The sequence below is a fragment of the Phyllobates terribilis genome, unplaced genomic scaffold (assembly GCF_046119375.1).
Source record: "Phyllobates terribilis strain yellow unplaced genomic scaffold, ASM4611937v1 Scaffold_11__3_contigs__length_659146591, whole genome shotgun sequence".
Lineage (NCBI taxonomy): Eukaryota > Metazoa > Chordata > Amphibia > Anura > Dendrobatidae > Phyllobates > Phyllobates terribilis.
In genome coordinates this window covers 338,819,738-338,836,961 of record NW_027362771.1, presented here as the reverse complement: position 1 = coordinate 338,836,961, position 17,224 = coordinate 338,819,738, and the positions used below count along the sequence as shown (strand labels likewise).

Genomic DNA, 17,224 nt, shown 5'->3' with positions numbered 1-17,224 from the left:
AAGATAGGATACCAGGGATGAAAATCACTATTTGTCTCTGGTATTGTCTAAATGGTTCCCAAACAATGAATAATTCTATATCTAACTCCCTGTAAAACACTCCCTGTTGAGCCTCACCTCTAACGTACATCAGGGTTTTTTTTTTTTGCTGGTATGTTTTGGTGAAAAAGGTAACAATTGTAATGGAAGTTGTTGTCAGAACTTGTTACCTGACCCATCAGAGACGGAGTAAGGGGTTCTTTTACCTTAGTCTTTGACTCATTCCTTTACTTGGAGGCTGAAGGTTCATTGGGGGAGGGACATTGGCTTCAACTGCCTAGAGCTCCAAAAATACCTTGTCCCAGCCCTGTAACAGGCTGTCAAGTTTGGGCCAGGAGACACATGGCCAGACCACGTATTGCTCCAGTCAGTACTTGGACCATGACACACAAAAGTGTGAATCCATCTTAACATACATCTTGAGTAGAGGTGAATGATCTTTTGAAATTTAAATTCGCTGGCTTTGCTGAATTTTCCCAAAGAATTTGATTTGCGCAAATCTAAATACTGGGAAACTTTTATAGTTGCTTGGAAAAGACACATCAAGGAGAGGAGAGAGAGGATCCAGCTGATCATAAAAGCTTACACTCTACAGGAGAAAGTGAGTGGACTCCGCTGACCATAAGAGCTTACACTCTCCAGGAGAAAGAGAGAGGACCCCTCTGATCATCAGAGCTTACACTCTATAGGGGAGAGAGAGAACTCCACTGACAATAAGACCTTACACTCTACTGAAGAGACAGCCAGAGGACCAGTGGCATAACTAGAGTCTGATGGGATTTGGACCGGGGCCCCTTCCCATCCTGAATATAAAATATATATATATATATATATATATATAATATATATAGTGGTGTGAAAAAGTGTTTGCCCCCTTCCTGATTTCTAATTCTTTTGCATGTTTGTCACACTTAAATGTTTCAGATCCCAAAACAAATTTAAATATAAGACAAAGATAACACAAGTAAACAAAAAATGTAGTTTTTAAATGAACGTCTTTTTATTAAGGGAAAAAGAAAGCCAAACCTACACTGCCCTGTGTGAAAACGTGATTGCCCCTAAACCTAATAACTGGTTGTGCCACCCTTAGCAGCAACAACTGCAATCAAGAGTTTGCGATAACTGCCAATGAGTCTTTTATAACACTCTGAAGGAATTTTGGCCCATTCATCTTTTGTAATTCTGCCACATCAGAGGGTTTCCAAACATGACCCGCCTTTTTAAGGTCATGCTACAGCATCTCAATTGGATTAAGATTAGGACTTTGACTAGGCCACTTCAAAGTCTTCATTTTGTTTTTCTTAAGCCATTCAGAGGTTGGCTTGCTGGTGTGTTTTGGATCATTGTCCTTCTGCATAACCCAAGTTCGCTTTAGCTTGAGGTCATGAACAGATGACCAGACATTCTCCTTCAGGCTTTTTTGGTAGACAGCAGAATTCACGGTTCCATTTACCACAGCAAGTCTTCCAGGTCCTGAAGCAGCAAAACAGCCCCAGACCATCACACTACCACCACCATATTTTATTGTTGATATGATGTTCCTTTTCTGAAATGCTGTTACTTCTACGCCAGATGTAATGGGACATAAACCGTCCAAAAATTCCAACTTGTGTCTCATCAGTCCACAGAGTATTCTCCAAAAAGTCTTGGCGATTCTCAAGATGTTTTCTGGCAAAACTGTGACGAGCTTTATGTTCCTTTTGCTCAGCAGTGGTTTTCATCTTGGAACTCTGCCATGCATGCCAGTTTTGCTCAGTCTCTTTCTTATGGTGGAGTCATGAACAATGACCTTAACTGAAGCAAGCTAAACCTACAGTTCTTTAGATGTTGTGGTGATGTCTTTTGTGACCTCTTGGATGAGTCGTTGCTGCTATATTGGGGTAATTTTGATCGGCCGGCCACTCCTGGGAAGGTTCCCCAGTGTTCCATGTTTTCGCCTTTTGTGGATAATGGTTTTAGTGCGGTTCGCTGGAGTTCCAAAGCTTTAGAAATGGCTTTATAACCTTTTCCAGACTGATAGATCTCACTTACTTAGTGTGGCGCCCTGCTGCGCATTAGTGCCACAGATCCTAGAGGGGTGCATGGACGGATTCCTCCACAAGAGGCCCTCGCAGCATGCACACACCTCCACCTTCCACCTCAGACCACCAGAGGGAGCCCGTTAGGGATATAAATAGGGAAGGTGGAGCTAGGCAGTAAGTTCCTCTGGAGAGCTCAGCAAGTACAGGTCTGAATACAGAGTGGAGCTCAGTCCAGTGAGAGCTCAGGTTAGTGAGCCCAAGGCGTGCCGGCGCCATAAGAGTGGTGAAGCGTGGCAAGCTGCCGCTAGTGTGTATAGCCTAGTGAGGGCCTCGAGCGAGGCTGAAGGCTAGAGGAGTGAGTAGCATTGGGGGCAGAGGAGCTGTACAAGCTCACCCCAGAAAACATATACCGGACACCGGGTCCGCGTCTACAGGGCCGTATACCCCCCTGTAGAGACAACCGGAGACCCCTGGAAGACTTCAGGTCCCAGGATCACCCAAGAGCTGATGCGTACCAGAGCCAGGAGTCACGGAGGCCCTGCAAGCTGGGAGCGTGTACTCCAAGAGAAGGCCCTACCACAAAGTCAGCCGGTGCAGGACAGAGACAAAGTTAGGCCTAGCTCCAGGCAGGTCAGAAACTTACTACACAAAGGCAAGAAACAGGAGGCCCTATACCCACTCACTGGGGAGAATCCTGATATGCACCCTTCACCCTACAGTGCTCCGGAATGTGCCTGAACATCCATCAGTAAAAGGTACTGAAGTGAACTGTGTGTTTGCCTATCCTTCTTCAGACCCGGCTGGGTCCCCCCCCTGTCCTGCATCCCTACATCCACGCTGCCCTGAGGCCTAGCTTCACCTGTGGGGAGCTATACCACCCAAGCTGCCTTAACACCGGCCTCAGTGGGCTGCCGCAGCGCTGGTGATCCTCACCAGACACCACAGGTGGCGTCACAAACTTTCATATAATTATCCACCCTTTTAAAGAGAGGCCCAGGGTACGGGCCCGGGAGCCGACTACCGCGACATCCCCAAGACCAGGCAACAAGGCCCGGGCGCCGAGTCATCCCCATCCCCTGGGCGCGTCATCAGTTTCTCATTTGTTCTTGAATTTCTTGGAATGCAGCATGATGTATAGCTTTTGAAGATCTTTTGGTCTACTTCACTTTATCAGGAATGTCCTATTTAAGTGATTTCTTGATTGAGAATAGGTGTGACAATAATTAGGCCTGTGTGTGGTTAGGGAAATTGAACTTAGCTACCCAAAGATGTGATAAATTAATTGTGGTTTATGTTTTAAGGGGGGGGTCAATTACTTTTTCACACATGGCTCTGTAGGTTTGGATTTCTTTTTCCCTTAATTTAAAACAGCATTTTTTTGTTTACTTGTGTTATCTTTGTCTTATATTTAAATCTGTTTTGTGATCTGAAACATGTAAGTGTGACAAACGTACACAAGAATAAGAGAAGGAAGTGGGCAAACACTTTTTTCACACCACTGTATATATATATATATATATATATATATATATATATATATATATAGTGCATTGTGAAAGTATTTGGCCCCCTGGAACTTTTCTACCTTTTGCCACATTTCTGGCTTTAAACATAGCGATATAAAATTCAAATGTTTTTGGGGAACAATCAACAACAAGTGGGACACAATCGTGAAGTGGAACAACATTTTTTGGCTATTTTAAACTTTTTTAAAAAAAATGAAAAATGAAAAGTGGGGCGTGCAATATTATTCGGCCCCTTTACTTTCAGTGTAGCAAACTCACTCCAGAAGTTCAGTGAGGATCTCTGAATGATCCAATGTTGTCCTAAATGACTGGTAATGATAAACTAGAATCCACCTGTGTGTAATCAAGTCTCTATATAAATGCACCTGCTCTGTGATAGTCTCAGGTTTCTGTTTCAAGTGCAGAGAGCATCATGAAGACCAAGGAACTCACTAGGCAGGTCTGAGATACTGTTGTGGCGAAGTTTAAAGCCGGATTTGGATAGAAAAAGATTTCCCAAGCTTTAAACATCTCAAGGAGCAATGTGCAAGCGATCATATTGAAATGGAAGGAGTATCAGACCACTGCAAATCTACCAAGACCTGGCTGTCCCTCTAAACTTTCATCTTGAACAAGGAGAAGACTGATCAGAGATGCAACCAAAAGGCCCATCATCACTCTGGGTGAACTGCAGAGATCTACAGCTGAGGTGGGAGAGTCTGTCCATTGGACAACAATCAGTCATATGTGGCACCCCAGGGGTCTGGTTACCACAGCAATAGAAATATTATGTCTGAGAGCAAGTGGGAGGTTTCTCTGGTCAGGATCCCTAAGCATGCAACACTGCCCGCCCAGACCTGGGAGGGGAGGAATCTGCCCTTATAAACTGGGTCTGGGGCGGGATTAGGTCAGACAGAGACAGAGCCTGCAGAACAAGCAGAGGAGACAGAGTCTGAGAGTCAGAGCCTGGAGAGGGAAAGCAAGAACCAGGAGCTCTGTAGGAGCAGGAGCGAGTGCCAGAGGCTGGAAGCTAGAAAGCTCGCCTTGGCTGAAGACACTAAACCCGGACACGGAGTCCGAGGCTGTGGGGACATCCAGGTCCAGCAGCAGAATCCAACCGGCAGGGGATTCCATGTCCTCTGGCCATAGAAGCCCGGAGGCACGGTCACAAGCAAGGGACCAGCACCGCCATCGTGAAGCGGAGGCTAACGGAAGGCCCCAAGTCACCGGCCATACGGGTGAGCACCACACGGTATACTCAGGGACGTGGGCTACTTCTACCCGCACACAGCAAGGTAGCCAGGAAAGAGTGCAGATAGTCGGGGAGGCCTACAACTCCACCTGGCCAGGGGAGATCCTACTTTCTTACAGACTGACCAGGCCCCTACTGCTAACCAGTACTCCCGGGAGGGTCTGCATTATTCCATCAGTAAAGACCCTGAACTGCACCACATGTCTCTGTGTTTCATCGCCGCACCATTAGCACTGGGACGCTCACACCATCACTCCCATCATCCACACTAGCTGCCCTGAGGCAATACTTCTCCCGTGGGGAGTTATCCCATACTTGGCTGCGCATACAACATCAGCCTCAGCGGTCTGCAGCGCTGCGGCAGTCCCCACTGACCGCAATCCACGGGTGGCGCAGTCGGATATTTGTCACATTACTAAGACTGCCACTGGTTTGACCGCCCTGGGCACGGACCGGGTCACAGTCACGGAGGACTACAACCCCCAGCGATCCGGCTCCGGGTATCCCCTGCACAGCACAGGCCCAGGGGGCGCGTCACATACACTGCACAAATCTGGCCTTTATGGAAGAGTGGCAAGAAGAAAGCCATTTCTCAAATATATCCATAAAAAGTCTCGTTTGAAGTTTGCCGCAAACCACCTGGGAGACACACCAAACATGTGGAATAAGGTGCTCTGGTCAAATGAAACCTAAATCGAACTTTTTAGCCACAATGCAAAGCGATATATTTGGCGTAAAAGCAACACAGCTCATCACCCTCAAAACACCATCCCCACTGTCAAACATGTTGGTGGTAGCATCATGGTTTGGGCCTGCTTTTCTTCAGCAGGGACATGGAAGATCGTTAAAATTGATGGGAAGATGGACGGAGCCAAATACAGGACCATTCTGGAAGAAAACCTGTTGAAGTCTGCAAAAGACCTGAGACTGGGACGGAGATTTATCTTCCAACAAGACAATGATCCCAAACATAAAGCAAAATCTACAATGGAATGGTTCAAAAATAAACGTATCCAGGTGTTAGAATGGCCAAGTCAAAGTCCAGACCTGAATCCAATCGAGAATCTGTGGAAAGAGCTGAAAACTGCTGTTCACAAATGCCCTCCATCCAACCTCTATGAGCTCAAGCTGTTTTTCAAGGAAGAATGGGCAAGAATTTCAGCCTCTCAATGTGCAAAACTGATAGAGACATACCCCAAGCGACTTGCAGCTGTAATCGCAGCAAAAGGTGGCGCTACAAAGTATTAACTCAAGGAGGCCAAATAATATTGCACGCCCCACTTTTCATTTTTTTTTTTTTTTTTTTTAAAAGTTTAAAATATTCAATAAATTTCGTTCCACATCACGATTGTGTCCCACTTGTTGTTGATTCTTCCCAAAAAAATAGAATTTTATATCTTTATGTTTGAAGCCAGAAATGTGGCAAAAGGCCAAGCGCCCTCAGATGCTGAGGTGAGCTGCGGGGATATTCACTCCTTTCCACGCCAGGACTATGGGCGTAGAAAGGAATGAATATTCATTTCTTTTAAAAGCGCACACTGTAGCCACAGCTGTCGTCTTCCTGCTGCAACTCAGCGATCCTGTGTGCCCGCTACTAAAGAGAATGAATATTCACTCTTCTCCACACCCATGGGAGTGGAGAAGAGTGAATATTCATACTCTCTAATAGCGGGCACATAGGTTAGCTGAGCCGCAGCTGGAAGCCGGCAGCTGCAGCTGCGGCTACAGTGTGCGCTATTAAAGAAAATGACTATTCACTCCTCTCCACTCTAATGGGCGTGGAGAAGAGTGAATATTTGTTTTCTTTAGCAGCAGGCACACGAAGCTGGAGCAGCCGACTACTGCCTGTGCACCGCTCCTCCGCCGCCGTACCCCCCCACCACCTTCCACAGCTGGAATGTAAGTATATGCTCGATTATAAGCCGAGGGGGGCTTTTTCAGCATAAAAAATGTGCTGAAAAAGTCTTTTTATACATGAGTATATACAGTATACATACAGTTTTTATACGCCCTCCATCCTGGAATATGTCCCTCATCCTGACTCCCCCCTGGTATATATATCCCCCATTCTGGTATATGTCCTTATACTGGCCCGTCCTGGTATATATATCCCCCATCCCCTGTTCTACCGCTGTTCTTAATGTATAAAAAAAAATAAACCATTATACTCACCAGGAAGGTTCATAGAAGTCATGTCGCCCCATAGCAGAAGTATAATGCCCTCCCCATAGTCCTCCATATAGTATAATGCACAGCCCATAGTCTTCCTTATAGTATAACACACCCTCCATAGTCCTCTATATAGTCATATAGTATAATGCACAGCCCATAGTCATCAATATAGTACAATGCACAGCCTTAAGTCATCCATGTAATATAATGCACAGCCCATAGTATTCCATATAGTACAATGCACATCCAGTTGAAGTTTCTGCTGGCATCGGCGTACCCCTCACCTGCCGGGAGCGGTCGCAGCGGCAATCGCTGCGACCGCGATCGTTACGTCCCTATAGAGGACCCTCTTGATTATAAGAGCTTACACTCTACAGGCGAGAGAGAGAGGACCCAACTGACCATAAGAGCTTACACTCTACAGGAGAGAGATTTACCCAGTCACTCTGGAGATGAAAAACGACTCTGCTGTATAAACTGCTCCAATGGGAACCGTTGATCTGTGATGGCGCAGATACTGACAACCACTGCACCAGGTATGATAATCTGCTAGTTGTCATAGTTGCCAGGCATTATGGGGAAGCCCACCCAGCCACACAGAATGACATTAGCTTTCAGCAGAAATGGTACCGGACACATTTTTTTTTTTGCAAATCAAATCTCAATGGGTTTGAATTCATGTGAACCCGTGAATTTCAGGAAATTTGACTCCAACGCGATCCTCCGCAGATTGATCCTCTCATCTAGTGTCAGAAGTAGTGACAGATCCTCTTCATGGGATTGAACAATCTTCACATTCAGAGTATGCTGAGTAGTATAGCTCTCTGAACACCAGAGGGAGCAGCTGCTTATACATCTATTTGGTTTATTGAATGTCCTCCTTCGTCATTTATGCATTTAGTGCTCCACCATGAAGCTGTACGTACCTGTACTCCTGGTTCTCTTCTCATCGAGGGATCCAAGAATAACCTGCACAAGTGTTCAAGGTGAGTGGTGTCTGTTCGTCACACTGGTTGCAGATGAGCCTGGGTCTGGCACTGGAAATATACTGCAAGGCTGGATACAATTCTGTGACTGCTGAATATGATAGAATGACATACATGACAGGGTGGCTTCACATTTTTAGTAAATTGTTTTTATCGGTAGCTGTGTAGTGTGGTGAGAATATAATACTATAAATGATTAATTAGAGTCATGGTGACCTGATGGTTGTAAAATAGTAATCTGGTAACTCTACCCACGTACGGAGTCGTATTATCCCCTTACTGTAAACGGCTGAGGTGGGTAATTATTGTTCAGCTGTTACTTCTCTAGAATTGAGTGCGATCCTTCTAGTTCTTCACAGTTTACTAATATTTCTCTTATTGCAATTCACATTTCAACATTTTTACAGTTTCGAAGTTTCTGTTCCTATTGTACAAGGACTTTTTGATCTTTTTCAATTATGTGGTAACGATACTGTGAAACTTATGATTTTTATTGTAAAACTTTTCAGGGGAAATTCTGAGCTGTCACTAGTAATATCTGCGTAAAACACATTTGCGTATTATATTTGCATTCTCTTTCATTTCCTAAAATGTGATACCACAATATGTGCCGCAGGGTAGCCAACCTGACTACTTATACACTGCTCAAAAAAATAAAGGGAACACTTAAACAACAGAATATAATTCCAAGTAAATCAAACTTCTGTGAAATCAAACTGTCCACTTAGGAAGCAACACTGATTGACAATCAATTTCACATGCTGTTGTGCAAATGGAATAAACAATAGATGGAAATTATTGGCAATTATCAAGACACCCTCAATAAAGGAGTGGTTCTGCAGGTGGGAACCACAGACCTCATCGCAGTACCAATGCTTTCTGGCTGATGTTTTGGTCACTTTTAAATGTTGGTTGTGCTTTCACACTCATGGTAGCATGAGACGGACTCTACAATCCACAGAAGTTGCTCAGGTAGTGCAGCTCATCCAGGATCAATCCACATCCACATCAATGCGAGCTGTGGCAGGAAGGTTTGCTGTGTCTGTCAGCGTAGTGTCCAGAGGCTGGAGGCGCTACCAGGAGACAGGCCAGTACACCAGGAGACGTGGAGGGGGCTGTAGGAGGGCAACAACCCAGCAGCAGTACCGCTACCTCCGCCTTTGTGCAAGGAGGAACAGGAGGAGCACTGCCAGAACCCTGCAAAATGACCTCCAGCTGGCCACAAATGTGCATGTGTCTGCACAAACGGTTAGAAACCGACTCCATGAGGGTGGTATGAGGGCCCGACGTCCACAGATGCGGGTTGTGCTCACAGCCCAACACCGTGCAGGACGCTTGGCATTTGCCACAGAACACTAGGATTGGCAAAGTTGCCACTGGTGCCCTGTGCTCTTCACAGATGAAAGCAGGTTCACACTGATCACATGTGACAGACGTGACAGAGTCTGGAGACGCCGTGGAGAGAGATCTGCTGCCTGCAACATCCTTCAGCATGACCGGTTTGGCAGTGGGTCAGTAATGGTGTGGGGTGGCATTTCTTTGGAGGGCCGCACAGCCCTCCATGTGCTCACCAGAGGTAGCCTGACTGCCATTAGATACCGAGATGAGATCCTAAGACCCCTTGTAAGACCATATGCTGGTGCGGTTGGCCCTGGGTTCCTCCTAATGCAGGACAATGCCAGACCTCATGTGGCTGGAGTGTGTCAGCAGTTCCTGCAAGATGAAGGCATCGAAGCATGGACTGGCCTGCCCGTTCCCCAGACCTGAATCCGATTGAGGACATCTGGGACATCATGTCTCGCTCCATCCACCAACGTCACATTGCACCACAGACTGTCCAGGATTTGGCGGATGCTTTAGTCCAGGTCTGGTGGGAGGAGATCCCACAGGAGACCATCCACAACCTCATCAGGAGCATGCCCAGGCATTGTAGGGAGGTCATACAGGCACGTGGAGGCCACACACAATACTGAGCCTCAATTTGACTTGTTTTAATGCCATTACATCAAAGTTGGATCAGCCTGTAGTGTGTTTTTCCACTTTAATCTTGGGGGTGACTCCAAATCCAGGCTTCCATTGGTTAATAAATTTAATTTCCATTGATGATTTTTGTGTGATTTTGTTGTCAGCACTTTCAGCTTTGTACAGAACAAAGTATTCAATGAGAATATTTCATTCATTCAGGTCTAGGATGTGTTATTTGAGTGTTCCCTTTATTTTTTTGAGCAGTGTATTTTCTGGACAGCTTATCAAAAAAATATTTTTTTATGGACACATTGGAAAACCATAATAAATCATTATGATTATAAGTGACCCATGTCTACAACCCATAATTCTCATATGAAGACATCAGCTGGATTCTCTGTAAAATTATGATAATTACAGTCAAAATAATCTGTATAAGTTTCTTCAGCATAAAAAAAAGCACGGACAGCTTATATTTCTTTTAAGGACCGAGCAAAAAAGTCATACATTTTTATAGACCGTCCTGGAATTTCTGGACGGTTGGCAACCCAAATGTGCCACACAAGTACATTTTTATGCTTATATTTCTGCACCTGTGAGCTTCTTGACAGTTTCCTATAAAAAACAATGTGCAATTTGTATATGATGATTTGCAAAACTGCAAGTGTATGAACTAATTTTGAGTAGGCTGTTTAAAGGTTGCATGCACTTTATAATGTTGGATAAAAATATGCGATTGCATAGTTTACTAATGGTTTGTTCAATTTATGAAACCCATTTCTATTAGGACTTGTCACTTTATGGAGGCTTGGTTCCCTCATCCCTCTAGAGCTAAGTTCCCATGATTAGTATTTGGTGCAGTTTTTCCACTTATTTTTTTGCGCAAAATTCCCCACAGAGTTGAGTGAGATGCAGAAAAACCACAGATATAGAAAAGTATTTCTCCAATATAAACGCATGTAATCCGCACATGACTTTATCAGTAAAGTCTTATCAAAACTGAGGAAACAGTGAGTTTGGAAAACAAATCAACTTTATTAAAAACATGACATGCCAAACAGAGGCTTAATCCGCAGCTGAAAAACACGATAGAGATGCATGTAAAAAAGCAAAATTAAAAATACAATTGACCTAATTTAGCTAATTGATGCAGAACAGCCTAAGGTTAAAAAATGTAACAAAAACAACACACAAAAATTTGTTTTGCTCCATCACTACTCTCTGTATCCTCTGTATACTGGTAAACTTGATGAAACGACAGCAGTTGGTACAAAATGTGATGCTTGTACGGTCAAAATGTCACCAAAAGGGACAACAAGTTTATTGTGTCAGGTGTAATCCATTATTTAACCATTTAGTTTAAACTTGCTTTTTTTAGTGTATTAAAAAGTGTAGTCAACTTCACTTTTCAATACAAGTAGATTCCAGAAACAAACGCGCTCTATACTTTATATGCTTTTTGAACCATGAAAGTCAATGGCAGGCATATGCTACTGTGTAAAAATACTTTTAGAAACTTTTAGGACATACCTTCCATGTCACTATTTAAATGTTTAAAAGGAAGCTTGATCTCCTGAAGAAGCTGGATTTTTCCCCACAGGGTCTCCCCATTTACCCACCACCATAGATTTGGCATTGGCTATACCTTCATTGGGCACACATCGTTCTCCTTCTAAAGGCTTTTTCTTACTTTTGGCGAACTGGAAATTTCATATATGCATAGAATCCTGTGTTATTATCTGACTTTAAACTCTTGTTCGTGACTTATTGATATTGGCTGTATTTCTAGGAAGGAGTGCGTGTGTAAATATACATATATGTAGAGAGATATGGTGGGCACTCAGTGTGATGAGGGGGTGCAAGTTGAACTGGGAAGCCCAGGCAATAACGTTCCCTCCACGTCACACTTCTGGTTCACGACAAACCAAAGTCCCACCCCAAGCGGCCTTTTAACCTGCCCCGTCCAAGGCCAGGATCATACCAACCCTGGAGCGCGTGCAGCGCTGTTCAATTCTCCCCCTTGACTTCAGGACACAGGGTCACCACCAGTCGTTTCCACGTGCATTTATTATTATTTTTTACTCCACCTCTTTACACCTCTATAACTTCTGCCAACTTGTATTATAACCTACCTCCGCATGCTAACCGACTGTGACTCCTACCTATACCCCGTTTCCCTCTGACTGCCACACTTACCCTCCTCTACCCTCTGCATTTACTACCACTACTACCATCTCTTTATTCTCAATATTCTAGTACCCTTCTCTAATCACTACTATCTCTAACATCCAATATTATTACCTCTATACCCCATTATCCCAATTCTCATATCTCCTCCCCTACAACTGACATGCCACCCCTTTCACAGTAAGGCTATGTGCACACTTTCAGTATTTGATTGCAGAAATTGCTGCGTCTAAAGCGCTGCTAAGTCTTGATCGTGGGCACATACTCTTAAATTAAAAAAATGGCGTGGGCTCCTGCATCATTTTCATAATCAACAGAGGGAAAGCCAACCACTGAGGGCTGATACTACTAGCTGGGCAAGGGGCAATTAGCCAAAAATGTTCCCTGCCTATAAATAATAGCCCACAGCTGTTTTCTTAGCCTTTACTGCCTAGATTACAGGGAGACCCCAGAAAAAATTGAAGTAGGGTTCCCCTATAAAATCTAACCAGCAAAGGCTAGGCATACAGCTATGGGCTGATATTAATAGCCAGGGAAGGGGCCATGGATCCTGGCCCCCTCGGAGATTAATAATATCAGCTCTCAGTGGCCCCCGAACTGGCGCATCCATAAGATGTGCCAAATCTGGTGCTTAGCCTCCGCTCTTTCCACTTGCCCTGGTGCAGTGGCAAGTGGGGTAATAGGGTTGGGGTTCATGTCAGCCATATATTGGCAACTAACATGAACCCCAACCCACCATCCAGGGACCCCATGTTGCCCCATCTTGTCTATATGCCTTGTCCTGGCAAATATGTCCTGGGCCCACTAGGCCCCTTGTCCTGAGCCCCCTTTTCCACTTGCCCTGGGCCCCCCTATGCCCCTTCTCATGGGCCCCCTATGGCCCTTCTCATGGGCCCCATAAGCCCCTTCTTTTTGGCCCCAAAAGCCCCTTCTCCTTGGCCTGATAAGCTCCTTCTACTGGGCCCCATATGCCCCTTCTCTTGGTTCCATAAACCCCTTCTTCCAGGCCCCATATGCCCCTTTTCCTGGGCTCCATATGTCCCTTTTCATGGGTCCCATATGCCCTTTTTTCTGGGTCCCATAAGCCCCTTCTCCGGGGCCCCATAAGCTTTTTCTCCTGGGCCCCATATGCCTCTTTGCCTGAGCCCCATAAGCCCTTTCTCCTGGGCCCCATGAGCCCCTTTTCTTGGGCCCCATATGCCCCTTTGCCTGAGCCCCATATTCCCCTTCTTCTGGGCCCACATCATGCCGCATCCACTGAGGAAGAAAGAAAAAAAAAGATTCTTCTTACCTGCCTGTGCTCCAGGTGCCGCGCGGTGTTCTCTTCCTTCAGGTCTGACGTGGTCGTGGTGAAATGGCCGCCGGCGGATGACTTCAGGTTCAGGTACAGTGAGGTCATACGCCGGTGATGTCACTGTCTTGCGGTGTACATTCAGTTGAAACTAGTGGGCCCCCCCTCTACATTCTGCTCGGGGGCCCACCGAGGACCCGTGACTCACCGGAAAATCCTCCGGTGTCCCAGTGCCCCAGTCTGACCCTGGCATTTTCTATCCAGTGGTTTTGATATTCTGATTATACATGGTTTTATATTTCCCTATTAGGAGTGTTTAGTACCTTCTTTTGGTCTGACGTCAATGCATAGTTACACACTAGGGCCCTGATTCCTCACAGTAATTTTGCCAGAATTGTATCTTCAATTACTTTGAAAAGTCGCAAGAATTTTTTGCAACTCAGAGTTGCGCAAAAATGTTGCGACTTTTGACGTTTTCACACCAGTTTTTCCCAGCTCCACCAAAATGTGCTTTGTGTCCAGGGCCGCCATCAGGGCATTACTGCCCTTACTACTGTATGGGGCCTGGTGAACAGAAGCAAAAGGGGGGGCCGGCAAGCCCGGGCTCTTGGGGACCGTGCCCCCGGCCAGCCCGGGCCCCCCCTCTCTTTGTCTCTACTCACTGGGCCTCAGGGAGTCAGGAGCAACAGTTCTGACCTTAATGCACCCGGCGGCCGGAAATGTTTAAAAGGAAGCTATCATCAGAGAATGACCTATTGTTTATATCGGGATTTTGTATGTTACATGTATTTAAAAAAAAAACTTTGGTAACTTTTTTTTTATATCACGATTTTTATTAAAAAAAATAGTAATCTTGCAGTTTTCACACTGGTCACTGTTTTTTTTTTAGACTCATACTTACTGTCCTGTCAGGAAGAGTTATCAGCAAGGTTCCATATCATCAGAGACAGGATTACAATGATAGGTAACACCTCTATACACAGCTGATAACACAGGATCCACCAATGACAATGTCACACCTGACCTGCTCCCACTCCTTTCACAATGACCCTTGCATATGCTCATTAGTTGCATCAGTACAAAAGATTGGGTTGGCTTCTGTTCATTGTGGTTAGGTACATGTGTTGTTTCCTTAAATAAAAGGAAGTAATGGTAAAAAAGCTCCAATGGCCAGTGTGAAAATGACAAGATTACTATTTTTATTTTTAATAGATTGTGATGAGTAAAAAAAGAAAAATTTACAAAATGTATTTGTAAACACATTTAACACAAAAACCTGATGTAAACACTTTTTGATGAAAGCTTCCCTTTAAGCCATACATAGTGCCAAACGCGGTGCGAGCAAAGCCTTATAATTTATTGAAATGCTATCGATTTAATCTTGCAAGTAGAGTATTTGGGAAATCTTGTTCACATAAAGGATTATTTAGCAGTAGTGAAGCATTTTTTGTTGTTGTGTGTGCACCTGGATTCAAAGTAGTAGATAGCATTGTGACTTTGCAGCACTTGGGCTTTGGGTTCAACATCTGTATGGACCTTCTGTGGTTTCCATTGGAATTTATGACGCATTTGTAGGATGCGCTAAGCAACACACCCTCTTGGACAAGCTCTATCCACTTTTCAAAATGTTGTCAGAGCTGGCCAAAACTTGTGTAAGAACACCAATAATTACAAAGTCACATAGTGCTTGACTTCTGATGAAATTAGCTTTAATCTGTATGTCCATTTTTGGCATCCTTATGGTTTGTGATTTTATACATCAATAAGAATTATACAGGTTTAAATACTGTTGCATGTGTTAATAATTGGATCCAATAAAAATAGATGCCATGCAGATGGCGGCCGTATGGCATGCATTTTCTGTGTGCACCCATTGCCCCTAGGTATGCCTCGTTAAAAAAAATGGATCAGACTAGTGCATGCTGTGATTAAAAGTAAGGGGGTGATCTCTATGTGGAAATCACTTAGTACTTTTGTTATCCCACTGGATTTGTTTCATAAATACGCACCATTCTTTAAAATTCTTTTATATGTAGGAAATGACCCCGTATATTAAAATAGCATGCTCCATTTGAATTATTGGGGTTGAGATTGTCATTTCAGAGGACTTTTCTTGTTAAGGTGTGGTACAATATACTGTATTTTGACATTTCTGGGAGAGGATATGGAGACGTGCCATCCTTTGTGTTTGGTTTGGTTGATGAGTGAAAGGCTATGTGCCCACGTTGCATTTATGAAGCAGAAAATTTCTGCTGCATAAATGCAAGTCCTCTCCCGGAAAAACGCATGCGGAATTCCGCACGCGTTTATCGCGCTTTTTTCGCGCGTTTATCACGCGTTTTCCACATGCGGAATTGCCTTGCGTTTTTTATGCATTGAACAAAGGCAATTCTGCTTGCGGAAACGCAAAATTAAATGACATGCTGCGGATTTTTGAACGCAGCATAAACGCTGCGGAAAAATCCGCAGCATGTGCATAGAACTTGCGGAATCCCATTGGGGACCATGGGGTGCGTGTTACCAAGCGTTTTTCAAGCGTTTACGCTGCGGAAATTCCGCATCAAAAACGCTTGAAAAATGCTACGTGGGCACACAGCCAAAATGAGCAATGTGTTATCACTATTTTTTTTTTAATTAACGACATAATTGCTTTCAGATGGATATCTTTTGTATCAGCAAGAACAATGTGTGTACAACCATTGTTCATTTTTATGTTCTCATTGTCTCTCAACCTGTAATTGTCTTATGCTATCAATAATCTAACAGTTCCATCGTTGTATAAAGAACTACTTTTATAAATGGCTTGTTATATGACAAAGTGTAGGAAAGTCTTTATAGAAAAAGCAGCTATATCAGTTAGAGATAATCTGTCAGTAGGCGTCTAGCCCAGCTGTTGTCTGAACAGAAGTTTCCAAATTCCTCATCAGCTCTCAATTATATAACATAGCAGTGATCCAGACATCCAAAATGAAAATCCAGTATTTATTGGGCAATTTCATGAAACATGTTGCAGAAAAACATGTATGAGGTTCACTTTGCAGATATATTTTTTGAACTTGTTCGTAGTGTTATTTTAATTTTGACTGTTCTGGACACTAATTTATCTTAATTTCCTACAATTAGGATTTAGGCCATTTTCATACAGGAGTATTTTGGTTCATATTTTCCATCAGTATTTGTAAGCCTATCAAAATACATTTTTAGGCCGTTCAGCTCATATCTGCTATTTTTCATAATTTGCTTTTCAATTATTTTTGGTTACTATAGAAAACATATTCCTTCTATGTAGCCATCTTCTGGGAGACCAAGCTGTTAGAAAATTAACTGGTTATTAACTGGCTATATGCAGCCAAGTCAATTAGGATTCAAGAAAAAACATTGGTCTAGCTTAAGAAAATAACATTTGGCGTTTCTTTACAAGAGGAAATAAAGTAATTGTCTAGAAATTTACCAGGAAACATTTCATAAACCTAATGCGACATTACGACAATGTTGTAACTTAACTGGTTGCTTACTGGTTACTGGCTGCTTACTTCATAGCTGAAGCATTGCCTTTATATGGTTTGATGAAAACACTTTGCTTTCACACCAAAGGAATATACATATAAGTCTGACAGATAATGAAATTGGGGTATGCCCCACTATATGGCATTGGGGCTAAATCTCTTATTTGACACCCGACAGAACATGGCAACACACTAAGTCAATATGATTGTGTCCATAAGGCACATTCTTGTCTTCACTATGATAGCAGTGCTGTGGGTGATCAGTAGGGCCCCAGCTATCATAATAATATATCAGCAGAT

At 43.9% G+C, this 17,224-nt stretch overlaps 1 protein-coding gene across 3 annotated transcripts in view; it reads left to right on the top strand.

Moving 5' to 3' along the window:
* The first annotated feature begins 7,830 nt into the window (after positions 1-7,830).
* The window catches only part of SEMA7A (semaphorin 7A (JohnMiltonHagen blood group)), a 36,963-nt gene continuing 27,569 nt past the window's right edge, over positions 7,831-17,224 (top strand). For all 3 annotated transcript variants that reach the window (XM_073652774.1, XM_073652776.1, XM_073652775.1), the window contains exon 1: positions 7,831-7,975. In XM_073652774.1, coding sequence (XP_073508875.1) covers positions 7,900-7,975 — 76 coding nt within the window. In that variant the 5' untranslated portion in view covers positions 7,831-7,899. The remainder of the gene's footprint in view (positions 7,976-17,224) is intronic.